Raw genomic sequence first — 26,567 nt, forward strand, 5'->3', positions numbered from 1 at the left:
AACAGGCTTGCAACTTATCTTTATTTAGGGGTTCGAGCACGAAGTGCTTGAAACCCTATTGTGTTTGTTCTGATTTTAATTTGTTATTATTATTCTTTTTCTTTTTCTGCCATAAAACGAATCGCACAGCCCAAACCGTAAGGCCTAGAGACTTGAGACTTGGTCAATAGGTAGTAGTCGGTCTCGCTACTCAGGCGCAAAATATCAGCCCAATTGGCCTCAAGGGGGTGCTACAGCGAAGGAAAACGCTTTCATTAAAAGATCTTCCACCCGGTGTGGCGTAGAGACAAAATCTTTTTTTTCCTTGATTCCTTGGGTCCTGCCAAATCAAAAAGGTACATACAACCACTAAGCTCCGCCTACTTAGATTTTTTGCTATTTTGCATAATTTGCAAAACCTACTTTTGTGTACTCCTCCGTGGATTTTTGTCCAATTTTCTTGAGCTTGGTGTCAAAATGTTCGCCGGAGCCTGTAGCTTAATAATTATCAAAAAAACTTTGAAATTTCGATTCAAGATGGCCGCCATATGCAAATGAACCTTTTCGGCTTATTTTATGTTTTACTTAAAAATCTATAACAAATTCATGCTGTACTCAAGTGTGTTTACATTTCATATTCAACTTCCAGAAATGATTCTGAGGTAGCACGTCAAAGGAGAAGCCAATATTCATATAGGGGGCGCTGTAAATGCTTCAAGTTTATATCTCAGCATCCGTAAGGTGGATCGGACCGCCGCTTGGCATGCTGCTTCTATGGGCAAGGCTGTAGAGGGAAAATTAAGGACAACTCGATTCAAGCAAAATTGTGATTGTGATTGTGATCATGGGATTTGACTGGTATGTCCCTGGTAGGCCTTCCTAAGAGCAGAAAAATTGTCATAACGATAGTCACTAGGGGGCGCTATATCAAGAAAATATTATATATCTCTGTGAAAATTAAGCATATTGACACGCAGTTTGCTTCTTTTTATACTCTGCAGAGGGCCTAACAACTTTGTAATTGCAAGTGTTGTCAAAAAATGCTTTGCTTTTTCTCAGTTTCCAAATGTTCAAAATTGAACCTTTTCGAACTAGTCCGTGGAATTTTGCGATATTCCCAAATAGTTGACCTTGTTGGAATCTGCAGAGTCTGAAGGTAAATAATTATCAAAAAAAGTTCAACATTTGGACAAACTTTTGTTGTAATAAAACAATTAATTGAATTGTGTGGAGCTTTAAACATTCTTTTAGCTATAACTCAAACAAATTAAGTCCAATCAAGACCAAACGTGACAGACCTATGTTTGATCTTGTCCTGAAGACGTACGTACAATATGATCAAAATTTACCAAAAGGGGGCGCTACAATTCGACAAAAACTGATTAAATTGGCTTTTTTATGTTATAGCGCCATCTAGGATTGCAGTGGAACACCATTTTAATTATGACATCTGCTCTTCAGTCTGATCAAGTATGTGATGTTTTAAAATTTTTGGGGAAAGCATTTTTGAGTTATAGGTGTATATTAGTGTACACATATAGCTTATATTTGACTTGAGGAATACATGCTAGATCTCTGTTATTGGGGGTGGCCTGTAAGCTACATAGTAATAAAAGTGCAACACTTTTTTGATAAGTATTAAAGTTCAGACCCTTAGGATTCAGTTTATACCATACATGTCCATGTTAAGTAAATATCCACATAGGAGTACATGCTTAAATCTTTCTGTATGTGCTTTCATGGCTGATCTAAAAATATGGGAAAGTAGTCATTTGTCACCAGCAGATGGCAGTCTAAGACTATACATTGTGCTGTTGAACTAAAGTGGCTCTGAGACATTATGCAAAATGCAATGTGGAGCAAAGACCATAAGGCCCAGAAACACCTCCCTTGGCAGCAAGGTCCAGCAGGTGTAAAATGACTCAGCCAAGGAAAATGACATTCTTTGGCCAGATGGTGGCGCTATAGCAAAGGGAAAAGCATTGCGGTCTATATCTCTTACACCGTAAGGCCTAAAGACGAAATCTTTTTTATCCCTTATTCCTTGGCTTAAGATAAACTAATTTGCTGTTGGACCATAAAGCCCACTTAGATTTCGAGCTAATTTGCATAATTTGCAAAACATACTTTTGTCAATAAGTCTGTGAATTTTTGACCAACTCCCTTGAGCTTGGTGCCAAAACATTCACATGAGTCTGACCCAAGGTAATTATAGAATGAATTGACATTTTGATTCATCATGGCCGCCATATGCAAATGAACCTCTTCAGCTAATCACAGATTTTACTTGAACATCTCTAACTCCTTCATACTTTGCTCAAATGGGTTCAAATTTCAGATTCTACTTATAGAAATGCTTTTAAAAGGTAGCATGTCAGCGATGTAGGCCTATTGCTTCCAAACAGGCCTGTTAAGTGAGAACCCCGTTAATTGCCGCTTGCGGCTATATTTTTTTATTATTATTATTAGAAGTAGTTTAACCCATTATTATGAATTACCCTTTGATTTTATAAATGTAAACAACTTCTGATGCTCCTCTGAAAAAAAGGTGATTCAACTCCCCCTCCCTCCTTGATCCAAACAACTTATAAAGGAACACTAAGGTTTAGTTTTTTGCTCCTGGGCTCCCCTACAGTTGTAGTACAGAGTGTACACATTTACATGACTGCTTTGAAACCGAGGAAGGGAGGGATGGAGGTGAGGTGTTTATTTTACCCAAAGGCAGCATATTGCAGTTTCTGCAGTGCTGATCCTGGAGCAGTAGCAATAGAGGCTCAGTTTTGTTTATTACGGGTCTTTGGAGCATGCCAATGATTTTGAAGTTGAAGTTTAAAAGTAGAAATAATGCCTAGTGCTGCTGCAAGTGAGGTGCAACCAAAATCTGAAATTCAGACAGTTGAAGAACTCAATCAATACCAAGGAAACATTACCTTTCATCATGTTTTAATTAAATAAAGGAAAGTGCTGCACCTTTCTTCATGAAGACCCAGAAATGCCACATAAAACCTCCAGACAGAGATGAATATGAAATAAAAGCCATGTAGTCATCAGAGGTAGTTAGAAACGAATTACTTTTACACACGTAGAATAGTTTTAATGTATATTTGTGCTTTCCTCAGAGCAACACAGTGGTGCAGCAGGTGTAGCACTGCCACACAGCTCCTGGGCCTGGACGGCTGTGAGTAGGGTGACCAGACGTCCTCTTTTCGCCGGACATGTCCTATTTTCGGAACCTAAAAAATGCCTCCAGTCCGGGATTTTTTGTCCACAGTCTCCTCGCTGTCCCAATTGTAACAAAAAGCCCTAATTCCTTTCTTGAAGTGCGCACTTCGATGACGTATGATGACGTTGTTTTAGGTGCGCAACAAGGGCGCGCAGGGATCAAGTGTTCACTTCGCCGCGCGCACTTTCTTGTTCTTACATTACTTTCAGCCGAGCTCCGCTCCACATCAGTGTTTTACTGGAGCCTCGAAAACAGATGTATTGAAAGTTGTTAAGGTAATTTATTATAGTCTCTTCTTCGTATTTGGAAACGTTTCTGTGTCACACGAGCCTTTAACTTTCTGCTCTTAAAAAAACGAAATTCGACACTTCTGTCCCTATAACGGCACAAATACACGGACACACACTCGACCGTTACTGACTCTGACGAGTTAATCCAGTTACATCTGCGCTGTTTTTCTGTTTAACATTAACTTTAGAAGAAAACAGGCCGTTCACTCATTAAAGCCGGAACAGGGGACTGAATTATATCACTCACTTACAGCACCTTTTATCAGCTACACCATATAAAATATGAAATATAAGCGCTTTTTACATCAATGTCTGGATCCTAGCGATGCTCTGATCAAGTCTGTATTAATTCTGGTTTGTGTTTTACGGACTTCTCACATTTTGTATTAAGTTAAATGTTTATACAGGAAAAAAAAGTTGTTTAAAAAAAACAAATATTACAGGAAGAGAATTACCAAAGAAAATGGTTACGCTTAGGGTTAATTTAATAAAAATATAAAAGCATCTGTTTAAATAAATAAGTAAATAAATAAATATAACGTGAACACACATTATTGCAGCCTGAAACTTTCCGGAACATTCCTGAACTTTAGAGCTGACATCACACACATGTAGGCCCCGCCCCCTCCCACACTCCCCTATAAAAGAGCGCGACGTTCCACATCGTTCAGTTAGAGAGCTGTGTGTGTTCAACGAGAGGTAGATCTCCATTTTGTCTGTTTCTCTGATTCAGTCACTTTTTCTTCTTCGCGTATATAACTCATACCAGGGATAGCATAATGTGTCACATATATAGCAGCACTACGTGTATGTATTTATTTATATAAACACGCACATATCTGGAAAAACTACGAATTTAACCCTGTCATTCAATGACTATCAAAATAATTATGCATTTATTTTTTAAAATATTGTGAAATTAATCTCAAAAATCTCTCAATTTTTGTTCTTTGGGTAATTTGTTAAAGTAAATAAATCCATATAAGATTTTGAGACCAAGTCCACAACATTTTAAAAATAAATGAACAATTATTTTGATAGTCATTGGACGACAAGATTAAATTCCTACAGGTTTTCTGTTTTGATATAATTTTAATAACAGGAAAACAGTGGATTTCCTCTGTATTATTAGAGTTTCTATACTTTGTTCATAACACTTCTTTTCGGTCATTCGTTCTCCACGTCCCTGTCTTATACTCGTTTCAGAACTTAAGATGTCTGTGATTACAGTGAGGTAGAGCTGAAGACTTAAAGGGGACATATTATGTAAAACTCGGTTTTTACGTTGGTTTTTCCGCTTGGTCCTGTACTGCTCCTGTAAACACTCCCAGTGTGATTAAAAAAACATCCATCTGCACTCTGTGAGTTAGTTGGTGTCTCTGGTGTCAGGAGTCATATGCTTCTACGAGCTGTTTGGATGGTTACCTTATTGTGATGTCACAATGAGGAAATTTGCCTAGAACCACCCTGGCACCACCACTCACCTGCGTAAACATGGGATGGGTGGAGCATGGCTAGCTTTTGGGCAAACCTGTAGACCTATTCTAACTTGTTTAAAAAGAGGTGTATGTCCCCTTTAATGGTGTTGAAATTGTTTATAAAACTAATTCTCTTTCCATCTCTCTACAGTAAATTCTACGTGAAAACTAAAACATGGCAAACAAAAAGATAAATCCTACAAACGCTGTTTGTGAGGAGACTGGAAGGTGAGTTATTATTTATTTATTTCATTGCTTTAAGTTATTTTACTTATTTTATGGGTGTTTCAAGCGTGCTGTTAGGAATGGTGTTAGAAGCAGTTGTAATGTGATTTCTTATCATCACTGTCCAATACATTCATTACCTACATTTCATATGTGTCCCACATTTTAGTTAGGAGCTATTTGTGACACAGCCTGAGCTCCTCTACACCAGGGGTCACCGATAGGAGGACTGTGGTTAAACAGCTCTTAATAGTTTATCAGTTTATAGTTTATCCGGACCCAGACGCTGTCCTATCTGGACCTGGACCTGTAACTGATAAACCACTAAGAGCTGTTTAGTTTTGAACAGAGTGTGTGTCTGAAGTGGTGTGACTCTTCTAGTCGTTACGGTTCAGGTTTAGCGCTCCAGGAAACTCAGACTAATCACATGTGTTTCTGCATATCACACGTGAGACTCATCAGCCAATCAGATCTGTGCATTATGATGAGTGATGTGACTCCACTGAGTGACACACACAAGGCAGGGTCCAGACGCCACTGTCCTGGGGCCAGCAATAAACCGCTTGGATTGTTTTCATAACGCTGAACATGGATTCTGTTTACGGATAAAGTCCTGCCCTTCAGCATAAAGAGCCAATTCTGCTGGTTATTGAAAAGCAGTAAAGTCCACTGCATCTACAAGACATTTGTTTCCCTCAAAATCATTGTTTTATTTGTAAATTTTACTTGAAATAAGAAAATGACATTTTATTTAGAGCATTTGTTGTCTATAATATTTATAAATCTTGTTGAATTTTATTGAAATTTAATTGAAAATGTAATTTGGTTTGACATTCAGTTGTTAACGACATAAAATGTTGCTACAACTCCAAGGCTACATTAATGTACAGGATACAGCACTGATCACATGCAGCTTATACATTACGTCCCGGACCCTAGCTTGAGAATGTTCTGTAACTGGACCGTGATGAATTATAATGATTTATCCCTGCTCTATACTTACACAGTTGGGCTCTGTTCATAAACATGATCTGGATAAATGGGGTTTCCTCAGAGTATTTGAGTTGTGTTTATGATTAATGAACTGTGGATTAGTCTACATTTGAGCCTTTACTCCCTGTAACTTTAAGAACTGTAAGAAGATATTTTCCACCACTGCAGTAGACACACTGCCTGCTTCAAACAATTATTCCAGAGATTTGAAACATAAACTGGTGTTAAGGTGTGAGAAATGTGTACAGCTGGTTTAAGGAAATGAAATAGAAACAATTGCTGTGTTTCTTCAGCAGGAAAGTACTATTGTAGACAACAAAGTGTACGATATCGTTCATGACTAAATAAGCATTATTGAATGTTTGTAGGAGTACGGCCAGAGAAGGGACACTGGCCAGCAACGATGATCTTCTGCAGCAGAGGATTCTGCCACGAGTCCTCTTCGTTTTAAACCAGGCAGAATCCCACACCTCAGAGGTGTCCAGGAGGGAGTTTAACGAACGCCTCGCCCTGGCCATCACGAGTGAGGTCATGAGTGTTCTCAACACACTGGGAAATGACCAGAGAATGGCACCTCGTGATGGTCCTGTTGATCCCGTGGGCGAGGACGCTGTGGACAATGCAGCAGTGGAGGAAGAGGATGAAGGACGTGATGTCAGTGAGGACACACAGGGAGAGGAGAACCCATCTGGTTCAGAGCTCAGCTCCGGCCCGTGTGAAGCTTGGTATGAGTTTGTTTCACCGGTGTCAGGAGCTAAGCAGCCAACAGTGGAAAGCGTGGTGGACAGCTCCAGTTCCACCTCCAGCTACACCTCCACTTCCAGCACAGAACCAGAACCCACAATGTCTGGCTCTCCCATGAAGAGGATGAAGAGGCTCTTTAGCCGAAAAATAGCTCCGGCCTCTTCTGAGTCTTCCTCTTCCCTTTCTCAAATATCAGAGCGAGGAAGCACCATCATCAATATGGAGAACTCCACTGCCACAAACAGCAGGTCCCTTGAGTGTGTGCCCTCTCCGTGTCCACAAGTAGACGGCTCTCTGTTTTCCAGAAGAGCTGTGTCTCTTTCCAGTGTGGAGCAGATGCCAGAGGCCTTTCCCTTTGAGGACTTCTTTCCTGAAGAACGTCATTCAGAAGCAGACGGAAATCAAAGGGAAATCCCCCGACATCTTGAGTATCTGCTCACGCAGCCTTTCACAGAGCAGTCGGTGATGCATTTTCTTGAGGACACACTGAGAGCGGTGCTGCCGAATCCTATATACAGAGGACAGACGGCGACCGCAGAAGAAGTGTATGCTCAGATAATGAGCATGGTCCGCTCTCTTGAGGTCCTGCACAGATTGGCCCACAGTGGAACACGTGACTTTGCCAGAGTCATCTTGGAAGCCATAATAAGGAGCGTGTTCAATGTCCCGCCAGACGTCCTAGTGCTTTGGGGACTTCCAGATGGGCCTCGGGTACGGCAAGAGATTCCACCTGAATGGGATCGCCAGCCGGTGGTTGAAGCTCAAGACGAGCTCCCTCGGGCCAGAGAGAATTGGAGAACGAGGCTCTGCTGTCCCTTCCGGTTCCCGAGGTTCTCATTCAGCCTGAGGGTATGTGAGATCTTTGTATTTACTCATAGTGCAGCTTTTAGATAAACCCATCAACATCTCAGATGCTACACTGTGCTGTTCTCTCTAGTGATCAGTTGGTAAATAGTTGTGGTTTTAATTTCGTTAGCGGTGGCTGGGGAGGCTGAGGAGGCACAGGACGTGACGGAGGACTCCATGGGAACAGATGCAGTAGTAAACCTGAAGGTATGTGAGATTACTTTGTATTTACTGACAGTGCAGGTCACTATTAGATTATAACTAGAAAGCGAAGGATGAAGTTAATGAGGTTTGTTAAAGTCAGGCAAGTTTTAAAAAGTAAATCACTTGAAGATAATTTGGCTGTTGGGTGATTGAAGTTTAACTGAGTAAAATAAGGACCTCTGAGTCCTGCTGGCTTTTAAATAAACCCAGCGGCATCTCAGATATCAGTTCTACACTGTGCTGTTCTCTCTAGTGGTCAGTTGGTTAATAGTTGTGATTTTAATTTCTTTAGCGGTGGCTGGGGAGGCTGAGGAGGCACAGGACGTGACGGAGGACTCCGTGGGAACAGATGCAGTACTAAACCTAAAGGTATGTGAGATGTTTGTATTTACTTGACAGTGCAGGTCACTATTAGATTATAACTAGAAAGCGAAGGATGAATTTAATGTGGTTTGTTTAAGTCAGGCAAGTTTTAAAAAGTAAATCACTTGAAGATAATTTGGCTGTTGGGTGATTGAAGTTTAACTGAGTAAAACAAGGACCTCTGAGTCCTGCTGGCTTTTAAATAAACCCAGCGGCATCTCAGATATCAGTTCTACACTGTGCTGTTCTCTCTAGTGGTCAGTTGGTTAATAGTTGTGATTTTTATTTCTTTAGCGGTGGCTGAGGAGGCGCAGGACGCGAGGGAGGACTGTTACGGTGGTAAGGTGGTAAGACTGGGCGGCACGGTGGCACTGCAGGTAGTGTTGCTGCCACACAGCTCCAGTGGGTGGGTGGTGGGTTCAGTCCCTGCCTCTGGTCACTGTCTGTGGGGAGTTTGCTGTGTTCTCCCCGTGTCTGCGTGGGTTTTCTCCGGGTGCTCCGGTTTCCTCCCACAATCCAAACACATGCTGGTAGGTGGATTGGCTGTGACACCGTCCACTGAAGTGAGTCAGTTTCGGACCCACCACGGCCCTGGTGAGGATGAAGTTACAGATGAAGAATAAATGCGAGGACTGGTACAGCCTCGACATTCAGAATGCTCCAGATCTACAGAAGTTAGGATTGATTACAGCTGAGTGGATCTGTCTGAGCAACTTCATGAAACTGATCTGAAATAAAACAAAAAAATAGAAGTAAATACTTTGTTTGAGACATTTTTTCCTGAGACAGAGACATTTTACATGAAGACTGCATTATAACTAAACAGTGAGGGGGTAAATGACATCTATACATCACATTTTAATATAATTAAGTTAATAAAACATTTAGATGATTTATATTTAAATCAAATTATAAGATCAATCCCCATAACATTAAAACCAGTTTGCAAATACACAGTGGAGAGGAACAGTTCTGGAGGGTCGTACTGAAGCACACTTTATCTCAATCAGGTTTGGTAACCATCTCCAGTCACCATCTCAGTGGTTTTAATGTTATGGTTGATCGTTTTATAACGTACTAAATGACTTTATTTGAAATCATACCTTCATTTTTAATCGCCAGGTGTATAATAATGTTTATTTTATACAGTGGAGGACAAAGTACACAAACCATGTATTTGAGTAAAAGTACAGATACTTAAGGTAAAAGTAGAAGTCCTTGTTGTAGATCTCTACTTGAGTAAAAGTACAAAAGAATTTACCTGCAAATGTACTTAAGTATTCAAAGTAAAAGTACTTATTATTAAAAGTACCATGACCTATTATGGCTCTAACGTATCGAGTGAATTCTGGGTCAAAAGTTTTACAAAAGCAAAAATAAATCTGCAAATAAAATTCTTAGAATGAAGAGCAGAAAGTATGTCCCAGATAGTACAATTGTATCGACCCACACTCGGGCCGAATCACGCATGCCGGTGTTACACCGAATTCTGAGACTCTAGAGGGCGCTACTTCATAGCTTTGGTCACTGAATCTCCATATAAACCTTATAAACATTAAGGTTTCAGTACATTTATGTAATTATTACTCAGTGGAGAAACAAACTTTTATCAAAAAACATTTTCTTTCAAAGTCAAGCAAGTCTTAGACCTTAATCTACACACAAATTTTACTGTGGACATTTTTTGCAATGGCCCTGTGAAGATAGCATTGGACATGAGAGAATATGGAGAAATTGCACATTTGGCTAAATTTATTGGACATTATCTCAATTTTCTGTGCCTCAAAAATCTGAAAGGCTCACTGAAGATAGAATATGACAGACTATTAATATCCTGAAGATGAAGAAATTTTACTGTGGAAATATATTTAGAATATTATATAGAAAATTAGAATATTATTTAAGATCAATACAAAGGATTTCAAATGATTTTTAGAAACGCTGCCAACTAAAAAATATGAACATGAAAAGTATGAGCGTGTACAGCACTCAGTACTTAGTTGGGGCTCCTTTTAATTGAATTACTGCAGCGATGCAGCGCGGCATGGAGTCGATCAGTCTGTGGCACTGTTCAGGTGTTATATGAGAGCCCAGGTTGTTCTGATAGTGGCCTTCAGCTCTTCTGCATTGTTGGGTCTGGTGTATTGCATCTTCCTCTTCACAATACGGCATAGTTTTTCTATGGGGTTAAGGTCAGGGGAGTTTGCTGACCAATTAAGAACAGGGAGACCATGGTCCTTAAACCAGGTACTGGTAGCTTTGGCACTGTGTGCAGGTGTCAAGTCTTGTTGGAAAATGAAACCTGCATCTCCATAAAGCTGGTCAGCAGCAGGAAGCATGAAGTGCTCTAAAACTTCCTGGTAGACCGCTACGTTGACATTGGACCTCAGAAAACACGTGGATTCTGTGCCTCTCCTCTCTTCCTCCAAACTCTGGGACCTTGATTTTCAAAGGAAATGCAAATTTTACTTTCATCAGAGAACATAACTGTGGACCACTCAGCAGCAGTCCAGTCCTTTTTGTCTTTAGCCCAGGGCCGAAACGCTTCTGACGCTGTCTCTTGTTCTAAAGTGGCACAACACAAGGAATGCGACGCTGAAACCCATGTCTTACATACGTCTGTGCGCACTGGCTCTTGAATCACTGCAGCTGCAGTCCAGTTTTTGTGAATCTCCCCCACATTTTTGAATCCTCTCCAGGGTGCAGTTATCACTATTGTTTGTACACTTTTCTCTACCACATCTTTTCCATCCCTTCGCCTCTCTATTAATGAGCTTGGACACAGAGCTCTGTGAACAGCCAGCCTCTTTAGTAATGACCTTTTGTGTCTTGCTCTGCTTGTGTAAGGTGTCAATTATGGAAACAAATCTGTCTCATCAGACTTTGAAATGTTATCACCTTTGAATTTGTAGCACTGAATTTTTTTTTTGCACTGAAATTATCCATCTGAATATAACCGCTCTTGAATAGAACTTGTGAATTTTCAAGAACACATTTTCACTGTTATTATTAAAGGTTAATAAATTCAGATAAAAAATTCAAACAATATATTTTGAAGTTGCTCAAATTCGGTAGACGACATTCAGACACCAAAATACGAGTTACAAAAGATTCAGATACACATCCAGGACACCAAGGATGAGCAATCGATTCATTAGGATTTTCTCTTTCAACTTAAATGCTGCAGTAGTTTCATTCTGTCGCCGCTAGCTGGCGAAATACAAACACAACTTCCACACCGTGGGGAAAAAGCTTCCTTCCGCGGATATTATCTCTTTATTTTCAAAGTGTCTCAAAAATCTGAAAGTCTCACTAAAGACACAATATAACAGACTTTTGAAATCCTGAAGATGAAGTTCACTGTGGACATTGTTTGTAATGGCTGTGGGGATACAGTCGTGTGAAAATTAGGACACACCATGAAAGCCTTTGTCTTTTTGAACATATTTAAACATATGGACATTTGACTTTCATTTGAACAGCACTGAGAGATGGAGCTTATACAAATAAAACGGAAGAAATTACTTATAAACATGGGTTGTACAATGTAATTGTCTTTGGCAGACAGGATTTGGCAATTTTTTCATGGGTGTAACCCACACTCAGCTCTACTGCTCCTAATGCAGAAATTCAGGAAATGGCCTGTTTGTCTTGTTGTAGTGATTTAAACTATAAACTTCAGGCAGATCAAGACAGTGTCATGGAAAGCCAGTTCATAACAAACTTAAGAGAAAAAAAAACCCTTCTGAAATAACACTCAAGATTGATTATAATTACATTTTAATTGTGATGTTTGAAAGGTTCTTAAATGCAAGCACTTTTACATTTTACATAAATATTTAATAAAAGAACAGTCTGTTTATGCAGAAATATTTGCATTTCTATACATTGAACCTCTGATTGATAGACCCTTTCACACTTAAACACGTGCCCCTTTTGCTTGTGATTCTACAATGTAACCAAAGTGCACACTTCAAGTAAAACCTTAGGGCTTAAGGCAGGAAATGTGATGTTCAAAGAGGGTGCTGTGATTGCTTAATGCTGCATTTGATCACTCTGGGAATTTACTTCTCCTGGACCTCTGACGTAGATTTGTATTTCCATCCATCCATTCATTTTCCACCGGGTCGTGGTGGAAGCAGTCGGAGCAAAGAAACCCAGACCTCCCTCTCCCCAGCCACCGCTTTCATCTCCACCGGGGGTATACCGAGGCGTTCCCAGGCCAGTTGAGACATGTAGTCTCTCCAGCGTGTCCTTGGTCTGCCCCGGGGCCTCCTCCCCATTCCTCACCAGGAAGGCGTCCAGGAGGCATCCAGACCAGATGCCCGAACCACCTCAACTGGCTCCTCTCGACATGGAGGAGCAGCGGCTCCACTCCGAGTCTGTCCCGGACGTCCGAGCTTCTCACCCTGTCTCGAAGGGAGAGTCCAGACACCCTGAGGAGAAAACAACTCATTTCAGCCGCTTTTACCCACGATCTCGTTCTTTCGGTCACTACCCAAAGCTCGTGACCATAGGTGAGGGTTGGGACGTAGATTGAACGGTAAATCGAGAGCTTTGCTTTTCTGCTCAGCTCTCTCTTCATCACAACGGACCGATACAGAGCCTGCATTACTGCTGATGCTGCACCGATCCGCCTGTCAATCTCACGCTCCATCTTTCCCTCACTCGTGAACAAGACCCCGAGGTATTTAAACTCCTCCACTTGAGGCAGGATCTCACTTCCAACCTGGAGAGAGCACTCCACCCTTTTCCAACTGAGTCCCATGGACTCGGACTTGGAGGTGCTGATCCTCATCCCTACCGCTTCACACTCGGCTGCAAACTGATCCAGCAAGAGCTGGAGGTCCCGGCTCGATGAAGCCAACAAGACCACATCATCCACAAAAAGCAGACATGGAATCCTGAGACCACCAAACCGGACACCTTCCGCCACTTGGCTACGCTGAGAAATTCTGTCCATAAAAATTATGAACAGAACCAGTGACAACGGGCAGCCCTGACGGAGTCCAACTCCAACTGGAAAACAGTTGGACTTACTGCAAGCCATACGAACCAGACTCCTGCTCTGTTTATACAGGGACTGGATGGCTCGTAGCAAATAGCCCAGTACCCCATACTCCCAGAGCACCCCCCACAGAATATGCAGAGGGACATGGCCGAATGCCTTCTCCAGATCCACAAAACACATGTAGACTGGTTGAGCAAACTCCCATGCACCCTCCAGGATCCTAGCAAGGGTAAAGAGCTGGTCCTGTGTTCCACGACCGGGGCAGAGTCCGCATTGTTCCTCCTGGATCCGAGGTTCAACTATCAGTCGGACTCTCTTCTCAAGTACCCCTACATAGACCTTACCAGGGAGTCTGAGGAGTGTGATCCCGCTATAGTTAGAACGCACCCTCCGATCCCTCTTTTTAAAAAGGGGAACCACCACCCCAGTCTGCCAGTCCAGAGGCACTGCCCTCGATGTCCACGCCATGTTGCAAAGACCCACAACATGATTGAACTGATTTGTCCTGGGTAATTGCAGAGCCCCTGAAAACGAAGACTGCAGCAGTGAACAAATTCCTTGATTTTGGACTGGTTCAAAGAATCATCACTGACCAAAGAAGGGGGTTTGTAAACCAGGTGATTATTTGCTCTTTATAATTGTAATTTACAAACACCTTATATGGATTTGCTATTCATTTGGCTGCCATTCAAATTTGTTTGTAGATCAATGAAGACTTGTTTAAGAGACTGGCAGTAGAACAGTGCATTACATCAGCGTACCATCCTCAGTCCAATGGTCAAGGTCAAATCGCACAGTGAAGAGAGCATTGGCAAAGTACTGCAGTGAATCCCAAAATAACTGGGATATTCATCTGAAGGTGTGTGCCATCAACACCTCAGAACAGGTAAATGAAGGTATTTTATAATGAAAAATAGATAAATGGACAGTACCATTTTCATCACCTGAATTAAAATTGTGTTATTAGACTTCAACCAAGTTCACACCTTACTTTTTGATGTTCAACCGACATCCGCTCATGTCTGAGCTACTTAACTCTACACCTGTGGCAGATGACTTTGAGGTTCAAGATCCAGAGGACAACACTGAGGAAAGGATCAGGTTACAGCGCTTCATGCAAAGGTTAATTGTTTTATATATTGGTTTCATTAGTTTTTAATATCAAGTTTAGGCAAAGTTAGCAATAGTAATGTCTATGTTCGGGTTCTAGGCAACATTGAACGGGCACAGGAGAAGCAGAAGTCAGAGTTTGAGGCACGTAAGAGGAAAAATGTTAGGTCCTTTCACATACGAGAAGGAGAGGAAGTCCCGAGAGCCAATAAGAGGAAGGAAGGCAGGTAAAGGGAGTGTTGGGAAAGCAATTGGACAGGGCTTTTCTGGGTGAAGCACATTTCAGAGAAAGGTGTTGCTACATTGGAGGACAGCTCAGGATGCGTAGTACGTCAGAAGTCAAATGTTGCCGACCTTAAACCCTTACAGGAGACAAGAGAAACATGGCACTACTGGTCATATCTTCTATGTCAACGTGGCATTTGATGTTTGCTTTTAAAAACTTGTGTATAGCATGTGTATATATATATACAGTTGACCATGACTACAGTGCACCTTACCCAGGAACACCCAGTGTAACAGAGGACAGTGGACCTGTAGAAGGTGTTTTATTTTAGAGAGATACAATATAATTTTGGACATATAATTATCTGATAAATGTAATTTAATATTTGTGTTGTTTTTCTAATTATTAGGAGGAATTACTTTTTCCACAGAAGACTTCCCCATAGAAAGCACAGAAGAGGTAGAAACATACAGTAACTCACAATCACAGTGATATTGTTGACAAAGTAATTTTTTAATTTAACAGCACAGTGTTCCTTTTTAAAGGACATTCTCCTGAAGATTTTGAGTAATGAAATGAGCCAGAATTGTCCTGTGCTCAAAATCGGAAATTCATTGGCCTCTGCTTGGGATTTGTGGACGCTGTCCAAATGAGAAGAATTTTCCTCGGCTGACTGATTCGGTAAAAAAATTATATTTGTTTTTAAAACAACAGGAAAGGCTTATGAATTTCTAATACTGATTTTTATTTACTTTTTAATTTACTAATACTTATCATTTTCTTTGTGTTTTTAGATTGTTGACACAAGAATAGCTTGGATACAAAAGCCGTCCAGAATGAGATGTTCATCTTGTGGTGGTGAAGCTGGACACAACATCAGCGTGTTCTAGGTCCTCCTGCCTCTCTTCAGTTGTCTCTCACCCACGCCAGAGAGACGACACCAAACCTCACGGGTTACATTCGCTTACTGCGTGAGGTTTGTTCAGACTCAGTCCTCCTCTATTCACAGTAAGTAAAAGAACATTTTTGTCACATTGTAATCACATTATGTTAGTGCTTCTTAGACATTGTTTTAATTTTTTGTGCTGTTTTAAGTCTGTAGCACTGTTTCAACACTTCTCTCATGATGACATTATCACATTCTGTAAGTAACCACTACTTTTACTTTGTAAATTAACTTACACCATTGGGTTTCCTACATCAGGTTTTTGCGTTTTAATAATTAAAATATTATGTAAAAAACAATGTTAAATTGTATAGATCTGTTTGCTACTGCAGTGTGTTTCTGTCTTTTTGTGTGTGTGTGTGTGTGTGTGTGTAAGATAAATTACTAAATTCTGAGGAATGCAAAGTTAAGCCTTTTCAATTTTTGTATATTTAGTTAATAATGTTGAGTTAGCATCAAAACTACGTATTTATTTTGGCTGTATTTCTGATTTACCCTTAGATTCATCTGTGGAGACCGATAGTCCCAATAATCCAGTGGTGGTCCATGATGTCATGAAAGGTTATTCAACCACAAACCTGCAGATCTGCAAAAGCTATATACTACTGTTGTATATGTGTAAATATGTGAGCAATCTTACTGAAGTTAAACATGTGTTAAATTAATTTTTTTTTCTTGATTATTTTTCAGCTCAAGGAGGATGGGCTCCCCCTCAGAGTCTGGTTCCTTCCGAGGTTTCTTTCTAACAGGGAGTTTCCCCTTGCCACTGTTGCCAATGGCTTGTTTTTTGGGGTTAGGCTGTAGATGCTGCGATGGACCTTACACAGGATATTCTTCATAATTTTGAAATTCTAATTATAACAAATTGATAAAAGTGAAAACATCTCACATTTTTTCTCACATTTAATGAACATAGACAAACATTAATTTCCTCACTGTGCATGGAAACAAATAAAGAAAGAATATGTTAACAATTATGATGAAGTTAACAGGTGCTAATACGTTTACCAACTTCTTACAGATGTAAAATATAGTGGCAGTTTATTTAACAAAATAAAAGTATAAACATTTTTAGCTGAACTCAAGTCAGTTGTTTACACATAGGTACATACAAAAATATGAAACACATAAATAGATGGAGACACCAGTAATAATGTAGTTGTATTTTCATGAGCTAATCACACATTAACCTCCTTTACAGTTAATCATTGTGAAACTTCACAACATTGTAGTGAACAGTAGGCTTCATAAGAGATATCTACAAAATTTGCTTTTGTGCAAAGAACTTCATGAACATGTTTTGTAGCCCACAGACCTATTCTAACTTGTTTAAAAAGAGGTGTGTGTCCCCTTTAATGGTGTTGAAATAGTTTATAAAACTGTGATTCTCTTTCCTTCTCTCTACAGTAAACTCTACGTGAAAATTAAAACATGGCCGACAAAAAGATAAACCCTACAAACGCTGTTTGCGGGGAGACTGGAAGGTGAGTTATTATTTATTTATTTCATTGCTTTAAGTTATTTTACTTATTTTATGGGTGTTTCAAGCGTGCTGTTAGGAATGGTGTTAGAAGCAGTTGTAATGTCATTTCTTATCATCACTGTCCAATACATTCATTACCTACATTTCATATGTGTCCCACATTTTAGTTAGGAGCTATTTGTGACACAGCCTGAGCTCCTCTACACCAGGGGTCACCGATAGGAGGACTGTGGTTAAACAGCTCTTAATAGTTTATCAGTTTATAGTTTATCCGGACCCAGACGCTGTCCTATCTGGACCTGGACCTGTAACTGATAAACCACTAAGAGCTGTTTAGTTTTGAACAGAGTGTGTGTCTGAAGTGGTGTGACTCTTCTAGTCGTTACGGTGCAGGTTCAGCACTCCAGGAAACTCACAGGCCAATCACATGTGTTTCTGCATATCACACGTGAGGCTACTCAGCCAATCAGATCTGTGCATTATGATGAGCGCTGTGACTACACTGAGTGACACACACAGGGCAGGGTCCAGACGCCGCTGTCCTGGGGCCAGCAATAAACCGCTTGGATTATTTTCATAACGCTGAACATGGATTCTGTTTACGGATAAAGTCCTGCCCTTCAGCATAAAGAGCCAATTCTGCTGGTTATTGAAAAGCAGAAAAGTCCACTGCCTCTACAAGACATTTGTTTCCCTCAAAATCATTGTTTTATTTGTAAATTTTACTTGAAATGAGAAAATGACATTTTATTTAGAGCATTTGTTGCCTATAATATTTATAAATCTTGTTGAATTTTATTGAAATTTAATTGAAAATGTAATTTGGTTTGACATTCAGTTGTTAACGACATAAAATGTTGCTACAACTCTAAGGCTACATTAATGTACAGGATACAGCACTGATCACATGCAGCTTATACATTACGTCCTGGACCCTGGCTTGAGAATGTTCTGTAACTGGACCGTAATGATTTATAATGAATTATCCCTGCTCTATACTTACACAGTCGGGCTCTGTTCATAAACATGATCTGGATAAATGGGGTTTCCTCAGAGTATTTGAGTTGTGTTTATGATTAATGAACTGTGGATTAGTCTACATTTGAGCCTTTACTCCCTGTAACTTTAAGAACTGTAAGAAGATATTTTCCACCACTGCAGTAGACACACTGCCTGCTTTAAACAATTATTCCAGAGATTTGAAACATAAACTGGTGTTAAGGTGTGAGAAATGTGTACAGCTGGTTTAAGGAACTGAAATAGAAACAATTGCTGTGTTTCTTCAGCAGGAAAGTACTATTGTAGACAACAAAGTGTACGATATCGTTCATGACTAAATAAGCATTATTGAATGTCTGTAGGTGTACGGCCAGAGAAGGGACACTGGCCGGCAACGATGATCTCCTGCAGCAGAGGATTCTGCCACGAGTCCTCTTCGTTTTAAACCAGGCAGAATCCCACACCTCAGAAGTGTCCAGGAGGGAGTTTAACGAACGCCTCGCCCTGGCCATCACGAGTGAGGTCATGAGTATTCTCAACACACTGGGAAATGACCAGAGAATGGCACCTCGTGATGGTCCTGTTGATCCGGTGAGCGAGGACGCTGTGGACAATGCAGCAGTGGAGGAAGAGGATGAAGGACGTGATGTAAATAGTTGTGATTTTAATTTCGTTAGCGGTGGCTGGGGAGGCTGAGGAGGCGCAGGACGTGACGGAGGACTCCGTGGGAACAGATGCAGTACTAAACCTAAAGGTATGTGAGATTTTTGTATTTACTGACAGTGCAGGTCACTATTAGATTATAACTAGAAAGCGAAGGATAAATTTAATGTGGTTTGTTTAAGTCAGGCAAGTTTTAAAAAGTAAATCACTTGAAGATAATTTGGCTGTTGGGTGATTGAAGTTTAACTGAGTAAAATAAGGACCTCTGAGTCCTGCTGGCTTTTAAATAAACCCAGCGGCATCTCAGATATCAGTTCTACACTGTGCTGTTCTCTCTAGTGGTCATTTGGTTAATAGTTGTGATTTTTATTTCTTTAGCGGTGGCTGAGGAGGCACAGGACGTGAGGGAGGACTGTTACGGTGGTAAGGTGGTAAGACTGGGCGGCAGGTAGTGTTGCTGCCACACAGCTCCAGTGGGTGGGCGGTGGGTTCAGTCCCTGCCTCTGGTCACTGTCTGTGAGGAGTTTGCTGTGTTCTCCCCGTGTCTGCGTGGGTTTTCTCCAGGTGCTCCGGTTTCCTCCCATAATCCAAACACATGCTGGTAGGTGGATTGGCTGTGACACCGTCCACTGAAGTGAGTCAGTTTCAGACAGACGGCCCTGGTGAGGATGAAGTTACAGATGAAGAATAAATGCGAGGACTGGTACAGCCTCGACATTCAGAATGCTCCAGATCTACAGAAGTTAGGATTGATTACAGCTGAGTGGATCTGTCTGAGCAACTTTATGAAACTGATCTGAAATAAAACAAAAATAGAAGGAAATACTTTGTTTGATACATTTTTCCTGAGACAGAGACATTTTACATGAAGACTGCATTATAACTGAACAGTGAGGGGGTAAATAAAGTAGTGGTGCCATAAACGAGACATCATTAAAATCAGTGAGGGGTAAATGAGTGAATAAAAGGTTGAATATGGAACTAAATTAATTAAATACATTGTTGAACATTTGAAATGTATTTATCTGAAATGTAAGGGGTTGAAATATTCAGATTTTCAAACCCATAAATTCAAATCTTAAATCCAGACTCAGTTCAGCTATGAATTTACCCAGTGGCCACAGATCAGTTGAAGTGACGCTGGAAATAAGGTTAAATTTGGACATTTTTTAGACGTCTTTTTCCTGATGTCGGTGTGGCGTCCTCATATTTGTCGTTTACCAAGTTCATTTCAAGTCATTTTCACGTCTCATTTTATTTTAATACTTTTTCTTTCAAACCACGCTTTAGTCTCAACCAGTGCTGTGTATTTAATCTTTCCTTTCAGGAATACGTCTGTAGTCACAAAATCACATTGAAACATAAAGAATAAAGGATCATCATCATCATCATCTTTGCCGTTTAATCCATTTCAGGGTCATGGGAGAATTAAATATTTAACGTCTAAATAACTGTAACATTAAACATAACATAATAACTGTAACATTAAAACCAGTTTGCAAATACACAGTGGAGAGGAACAGTCCTGGAGGGCCGTACTGAAGCACACTTTAACTCCATCAGGTTTGGTAACCATCTCTGAGTGGTTTTAATGTTATGGTTGATCGTTTTATAATGTACTAAATGACTTTATTTGAAATCATAACTTAATTTTTAATCGCCAGGTGTATAATAATGTTTATTTTATACAGTGGAGGACAAAGTACACAAACCATGTATTTGAGTAAAAGTACAGATACTTAAGGTAAAAGTAGAAGTCCTTGTTGTAGATCTCTACTTGAGTAAAAGTACAAAAGAATTTACCTGCAAATGTACTTAAGTATTGAAAGTAAAAGTACTTATTATTAGTAAAAGTACCATGACGTATTATGGCTCTAACGTATCGAGTGAATTCTGGGTCAAACGTTTTACAAAAGCAAAAATAAATCTGCAAATAAAATTCTTAGAATGAAGAGCAGAAATATATCCCAGATAGTACAATTGTGTCGACCCACACTCGGGCCGAATCACGCATGCCGGTGTTACACCGAATTCTGTGACTCTAGAGGGCACTACTTCATAGCTTTGGTCACTGAATCTCCATATAAACCTTATAAATATTCAGGTTTCAGTACATTTATGTAATTATTACTCAGTGGAGTCACAAGTTCTGACGGCAGCTGTCAGAAACTGACCACTTTGTCTTCTTCAACTGTTTTAGCAGTATTTTATTTCTTATACTGAGGGAAGTGGTTCTGTGATCATGAACAGACTGAGATACACCTAGAAAACCAAAATAAAAACCCACAAAAATGATCACATCTATGGAAGCAAATCTGTCTCATCAGACTTTGAAATGCTACCTACTTTGAATTTGTGGCACTGAATTTTTTGCACAGAAGTTCTGCATCTGAATATAACTGCTCTTGAATTGAACTCGTGAATTTTCAAGAACACATTTCCACTGTTATTATTCAAGGTTAATAAATTCAGATGAAAAAAATTCAAGCTCAAAAAATTTTAAACAAAACATTTTGAAGTTGCTCAGATTCGGTAGACGACATTCAGACACCAAAATACGAGTTACAAAAGATTCAGATACACATCCGGGTCACAAAGTTTGAGCAATCGATTCATTTGGATTTTCTCTGGACCTTAAATGGTGCAAATAATAATACAAATACAACCCCCACACCGTGGAAAAACTACACGTTTAGCTTCATTCCGCAGATGATATCTCTTTATTTTCAAAGTGTCTCAAAAATTTGAAACTTTATATAATGCATGACCATGTGTGTAAAAGGTAATATTAATTGGTATTTTAAGTTAGCTAATAAGCTAATAATAACATTGTAAGTAATTATGTATATAATCCATTTTTTATATATTGATGTCTTACATATTTGAAGTAGGACATGCAGATATTTGATAAAGTTTGTTTAATTGTGTAAGTGCGAAGGAAGACATTCTTGGTGACAACACTTTTCTTTGGCAGATACTGATTCAGGAATATTGGAGTGTTATATGAGCACCAAGGTAGCCATGTGCTAGAACATCTGTTTACTTCATTTTCCTTTTACAAAGAGAACTGAATAAAATTGAATTAAGAACACTGGCATATTAATCTGTAATTCAGATGTTGTGAGGTGGTTTGAATATAACGTGTTTTTTACGTGGCTCAGCCAATCAGATTTTAGAACATGTAGTATCTGCTTTATAAATACATTTTTAAAAAGGTCGGAAAGCATTAATCCCTCAGCACACTACATAATGATTACTTTGACCTCGTTAAAATGTAAAAGATTAACTAAAAATATAAGTCATACACAGTGTTTGACAATGTTAGCCTTTGTGCAAGGTGTTTGATATTTTAAAGAACGTACGTAAAATCTATTTATAGAGCACATTTCACAGACAATGTCGACCAAAGTGCTGCGCAATGATTGTGATTTCTATTTTCAGGGGTTCTAAAAGATTCACTCCTTCTAAGTTTCTGTTATTGAGACGTGATTAAGATTGACCACTCAGTTACTGTTATAAATGCATTTATCTTTATTTATTCACATAATTATTCATATATTTTTTTCACTCTTATTCATGTGAATTTCGGTTATTGTTTATAGATATATAATATATAAATAAAGATATTTAAATGTTTTTTAAATTAAGAAATTATTTTAATCTAATTTTATTTATATTCTGAATAATTGCTGTACAATTATTTAATTGATCTATATATAGTTTTATTTTAAATTTGTATTTATTTGAATGCTTGGTAAATTAGGGTTTGGTTGTCAGATTACATTTTGTTTGTATGTACAGCCACTTTATTGTAGTGTCCTTACCTGTCTTCATTTTAGCTTAGACAAGTAGGTCATCTTCACATATTATACAGCAGAATTAGCTAGAATTAACTATTATTAATGAATTATGCTCGTTGACCTGCCGTGGGTTCTTGACTCTGAAATGGAATCTGAACTAGAAGTTATAATTCCATACAAGAAAGGTGCACACACACAAACAACCAAGGATTGGTTTAATCACACAACTGGTTTATTAAAGATAAATTATCAAATAATGAATATTGAGTAGACATTCATATAATAAAATGGATTACAGCGATATATGAGCGAACAGGAAGATTAATATATGAGGGAATTTCTCTATGATAATTATTGTCCTAAGTTCTAAGAAAGGTTATTGCTTATCCCAGCAAACTTTCAGTACCAACCATGAGCCATGAGAGACATGAGACCATGTGACCTTATGTATCTGGAGATCGACAGGGAGCATGCTGCTGATGGTGCCTTCCGGCACGACTTCCTGGAGAATTTCAGACACAGGCCTTGTAGGTTGCAACCGCGGGCGTTCATTTTCTCCCGAGGCTTTCAGACGCAGCCGTCGGAGCTGGTGGTTTTCTAAAGGTCTCTGTGGGGATTCTTTGTTGTTGCTGATCTGCCGCCTTATGTGAGAGAGACACATCCGTGCAGGTCTCTCCTGGGGCCTCATCTCAGAAGGTCATTCTGTTTAAGAAAGCCATGAGTCTGACGCCTGCAGAATCATTTCCAAAACTCAGGTCATTTTACTCTTTTAGCCTTGAAAAAGGCTAAGAGAGACAACGCCCCAAGTGTCTGGAGCCTTGAAGTGAAGAGTTGAACATCGGAGAAAAAGGGGCAGAAGCCCAAACAGCTTAAAAGCTCAAAAGCTCAAAAACCTGAAAAAAAAGCTTGTGTCATTTGGCGCCACAGGGGTTTTAACCAGAGTTTAGAAAACCTGCCCCGAATACCTGATTCATCCCCAATGAGGGAGAATTGGAGCTTTTCTTGCTCCTGATTGGCTGTTTCCTGTACCTTGGGAATGGCATCACATAGAATTTATGACACTTGACAAGACAAAGACTTGACCATCCCTGAGTGAATACTTTGCAATATAAAAGATTACATGTTAACACACAGTAATATCATTAAGAAAAAGACAACCATGTTCTATATAATTATTAACCAACTAAACACATAGTATGTGGCTATCTTGGTTCTACATAAATTCATATCAACAAAAATGACTTTAAACAAATGTAAATTAATTCCACCTATTTTGATTGTCAAAACGGGATTAATTTCAAACACTTGTGCTCATATACAACTTGGTTTCCATGTAAGAACTTTGGGATGTTTGAGTTTGAGAGTTAACAGTCTTTAAAAAGATGTCCTTTAAAGAGGGCATTGTGAGTTTCAATCAAGACTGAGTCTCTGTGTCTCTCTGCATTCTTTTCTTGAGTCCTTAAGTCATAAAAAAGGGTCTTTGGAGGGGGTTTTACGGGCTTGCTCTGGAGGTTTATCTCACCTTACGATCTTGGTTAGAGATGTCTCTGAAAACTAGCGAAAGCTTGGGTTTTTAAAATTACATCTTCAGAAAGTCAAAATTTCTTATTAGAAATTAATACACATTCATCATATCCACTACATATCCCCCCTTTCAGATCATGCTTTCTTTCTAGAAGCATTAAGCTTATAATGCAGAGATGAATGTGAACAGCAAGGTCAGGAATCATTCATTCATACACTCAGGGTTGATACCTTTCTGGGATCATTTAATATGAGAATAAACCTTTATTGGACTTTATCCAATATGCTGGTATGAGTGTTCCTCTTACTTTAAAAGTGTCTGTTAACTAGGAAATATCATTTTTATCAAAGGAAATGTTCAAGGGTAGTTATTCATGCAAATACTTAAAAACATATCTTTGGTGATAATTACTGGACAAACCCAGGGTGTTCCTCTATAGTTAAGCTAACTACTAAGAACTCTGATTTAACATGACTGGTGGGCATAGGCCTGTTAGGCATTGAATGAGAGCGTTATCACCTTCGATTGCTGAAGTAACAAAGAAAAATAAGTTTTCCAGAGAAAAAAAATATTTATTTAATTTTTTTAAAACAGTACTGTGTGCTGACTGCGTCACACCACTTTTGAATCGTTCGTCATGGCTTAATGAATTAGCTGTGCATAGCGACAGACGGCCATACACAAGTTAGAATGGGATACAATGCTTGAAGAAAAATTAGAATTTTTACTCCTAGATTGATATACCACTGATTACCTTATCAGGTGGACGCAACATAAGTACAGATGAAAGTTTTTTTTATTTTTTATTTATTATATATATATATATATATATATATATTCAGTTGTGGAAGCTGACGATTAATACCATTAAAGGTCTTCTGGGTGTCTGCTGCTCTTTTATGACTTAACAAGGGTGTTGTTGTTCTCTACAAGTCTCATGGTGATTTGGTGAGGCTCCATCTGGTTGTGAGGAACCCATTTGAAGTCAGCGCTTTGCTGATCTTTATTCACATTCCTGAATAGAGGATGACTGGTTGGGGAAAGATTTAGGACCCTGTGTGAGTCTGACTCATGTGGCAGGAGCTTATGAGCCTGTTTCTCACCTTTCATTAACTTTTGGGTCAGTTTAATTGAGTTGTACTTTTGCAACTTCTCCCCCCTTTTCAGCCTTTCATGGAACACATTTTTGTCATAACCATTTTTGCATCCGCTTTTTGCTCTTTTCCAGTCTCTGCTGGCTGACTGCAAATGCGTCTCAGAGGAGTTTTGCAAGCTGCCCTTATCTTGTTGTGTGTTGTATGTATTTTGCTGGACTATGTGATGTTTCACTTTAATCCCTTTTTGTCATGCACTTGAGAATTTAATGGAATCAAAATCACATTGGAGGTTTTGTGGTTACCCAGGTTTGTCAGGCTTTTAATTTATCACTTTCTGGAGGCCATTTGGGATCCAAATGGGTGTTAGCAAAAGGGACTGTTATTGTGTGGACAGTCATTTGTTCATCATGAGCTGAGATTCTCTGGCTCATGGCATCCTTTGTCATTGTTGGAGTGTGAAAGGTTTTAGTAGTCTCTGTGGACCTGGTGTTTAGGCGACAGGACTGAGCTTCAAGGTGATGTGACTGTGAGATGGGCAGGGGTTTGTGAACATGGGCCCAGATCTTCAAACACTTGAAGTCATTCAGTGGCTCAAGCCTGTTGAGCAGGTCCTTGCCAATAAGGAAGGGAATGTTTTCAATAGGAGACACATATACAGGGTGAACCAGACTTATGGGTCCTATTGTTATGAGTACTCTTGCCACAGACCTTATGCTGATACCAGTGTATGAATAAGGCACAATTTGGAGGGAACAGTTTTGTAACTGTAATCTCTGTGGGGCATGGTCTGCTGCAGCCCACACTTCATCAAAGAGTGTGGATGACATCAGTGTTATGTCTGATACAGTGTCCAAGAGAGCTTCTTTTACAAGCTTCTTTTCTAGCACTGTGGTCACGTTTAATCTATGAGCACCCCCCTTTTCTGTTAAATGGCCCAGGAACTGTTGTGCAGGTGGATCACCTTAAACAACCGTGACATTAAGAGGAGTCTGATTTTCACACCCCTTATTAAACTGGTCAGACATGCAAGTCTGAATTGCAGGGGTCCTTGGGACATGCTCAGTTTCACCTGAGGTGTCTGAGAAGAGGTCAGCTGTCTGATGCTCCTCTTTACACAGGTGCGAAAACACCTGTTCAGCGGTTACTGGAACTTCTGTGCTAATTCCAGATACTTCAGACTCATTCGCATCATCTGAGCTTTCGCACTGGTGCCAGTTCTCATCCCTTTTCTCGTTAGTTGTGTTAGGACAGGGGCTTTTGTCTAGGGTTTTGTCGTGTGTGTGAGAGTGTTGGGGCCATCCGTGGTCCAAAATATTTTCCTTGGGTGCTGGATTCTCATGCCTACTGGCTGGGAATTTATTC

At 39.6% G+C, this 26,567-nt stretch overlaps 1 protein-coding gene across 4 annotated transcripts in view; it reads left to right on the top strand.

Moving 5' to 3' along the window:
* The first annotated feature begins 3,386 nt into the window (after positions 1-3,386).
* Positions 3,387-26,567, top strand: part of LOC136677252 (uncharacterized) — a 47,032-nt gene continuing 23,851 nt past the window's right edge. The window contains exons 1-6 of one of the 4 annotated variants that reach the window (XR_010796345.1): positions 3,387-3,477; positions 5,122-5,198; positions 6,557-7,781; positions 7,909-7,985; positions 8,275-8,351; positions 8,640-9,092. Coding sequence is in view for 1 of the 4 variants with exons in the window: in XM_066654740.1 (XP_066510837.1) it covers positions 5,146-5,198; positions 6,557-7,781; positions 7,909-7,944 (1,314 nt within the window). In the remaining 3 variants the exon portion in view is untranslated. Of the gene's footprint in view, positions 3,478-4,125; positions 4,192-5,121; positions 5,199-6,556; positions 7,782-7,908; positions 7,986-8,274; positions 8,352-8,639; positions 9,093-18,797; positions 18,875-19,161; positions 19,364-26,567 lie in introns of those variants that run through there. The other 3 variants (XR_010796346.1, XR_010796344.1, XM_066654740.1) reach the window with 3 other exon arrangements.

This window comes from Hoplias malabaricus, chromosome X2, assembly GCF_029633855.1.
Source record: "Hoplias malabaricus isolate fHopMal1 chromosome X2, fHopMal1.hap1, whole genome shotgun sequence".
Classification (NCBI taxonomy): domain Eukaryota; kingdom Metazoa; phylum Chordata; class Actinopteri; order Characiformes; family Erythrinidae; genus Hoplias; species Hoplias malabaricus.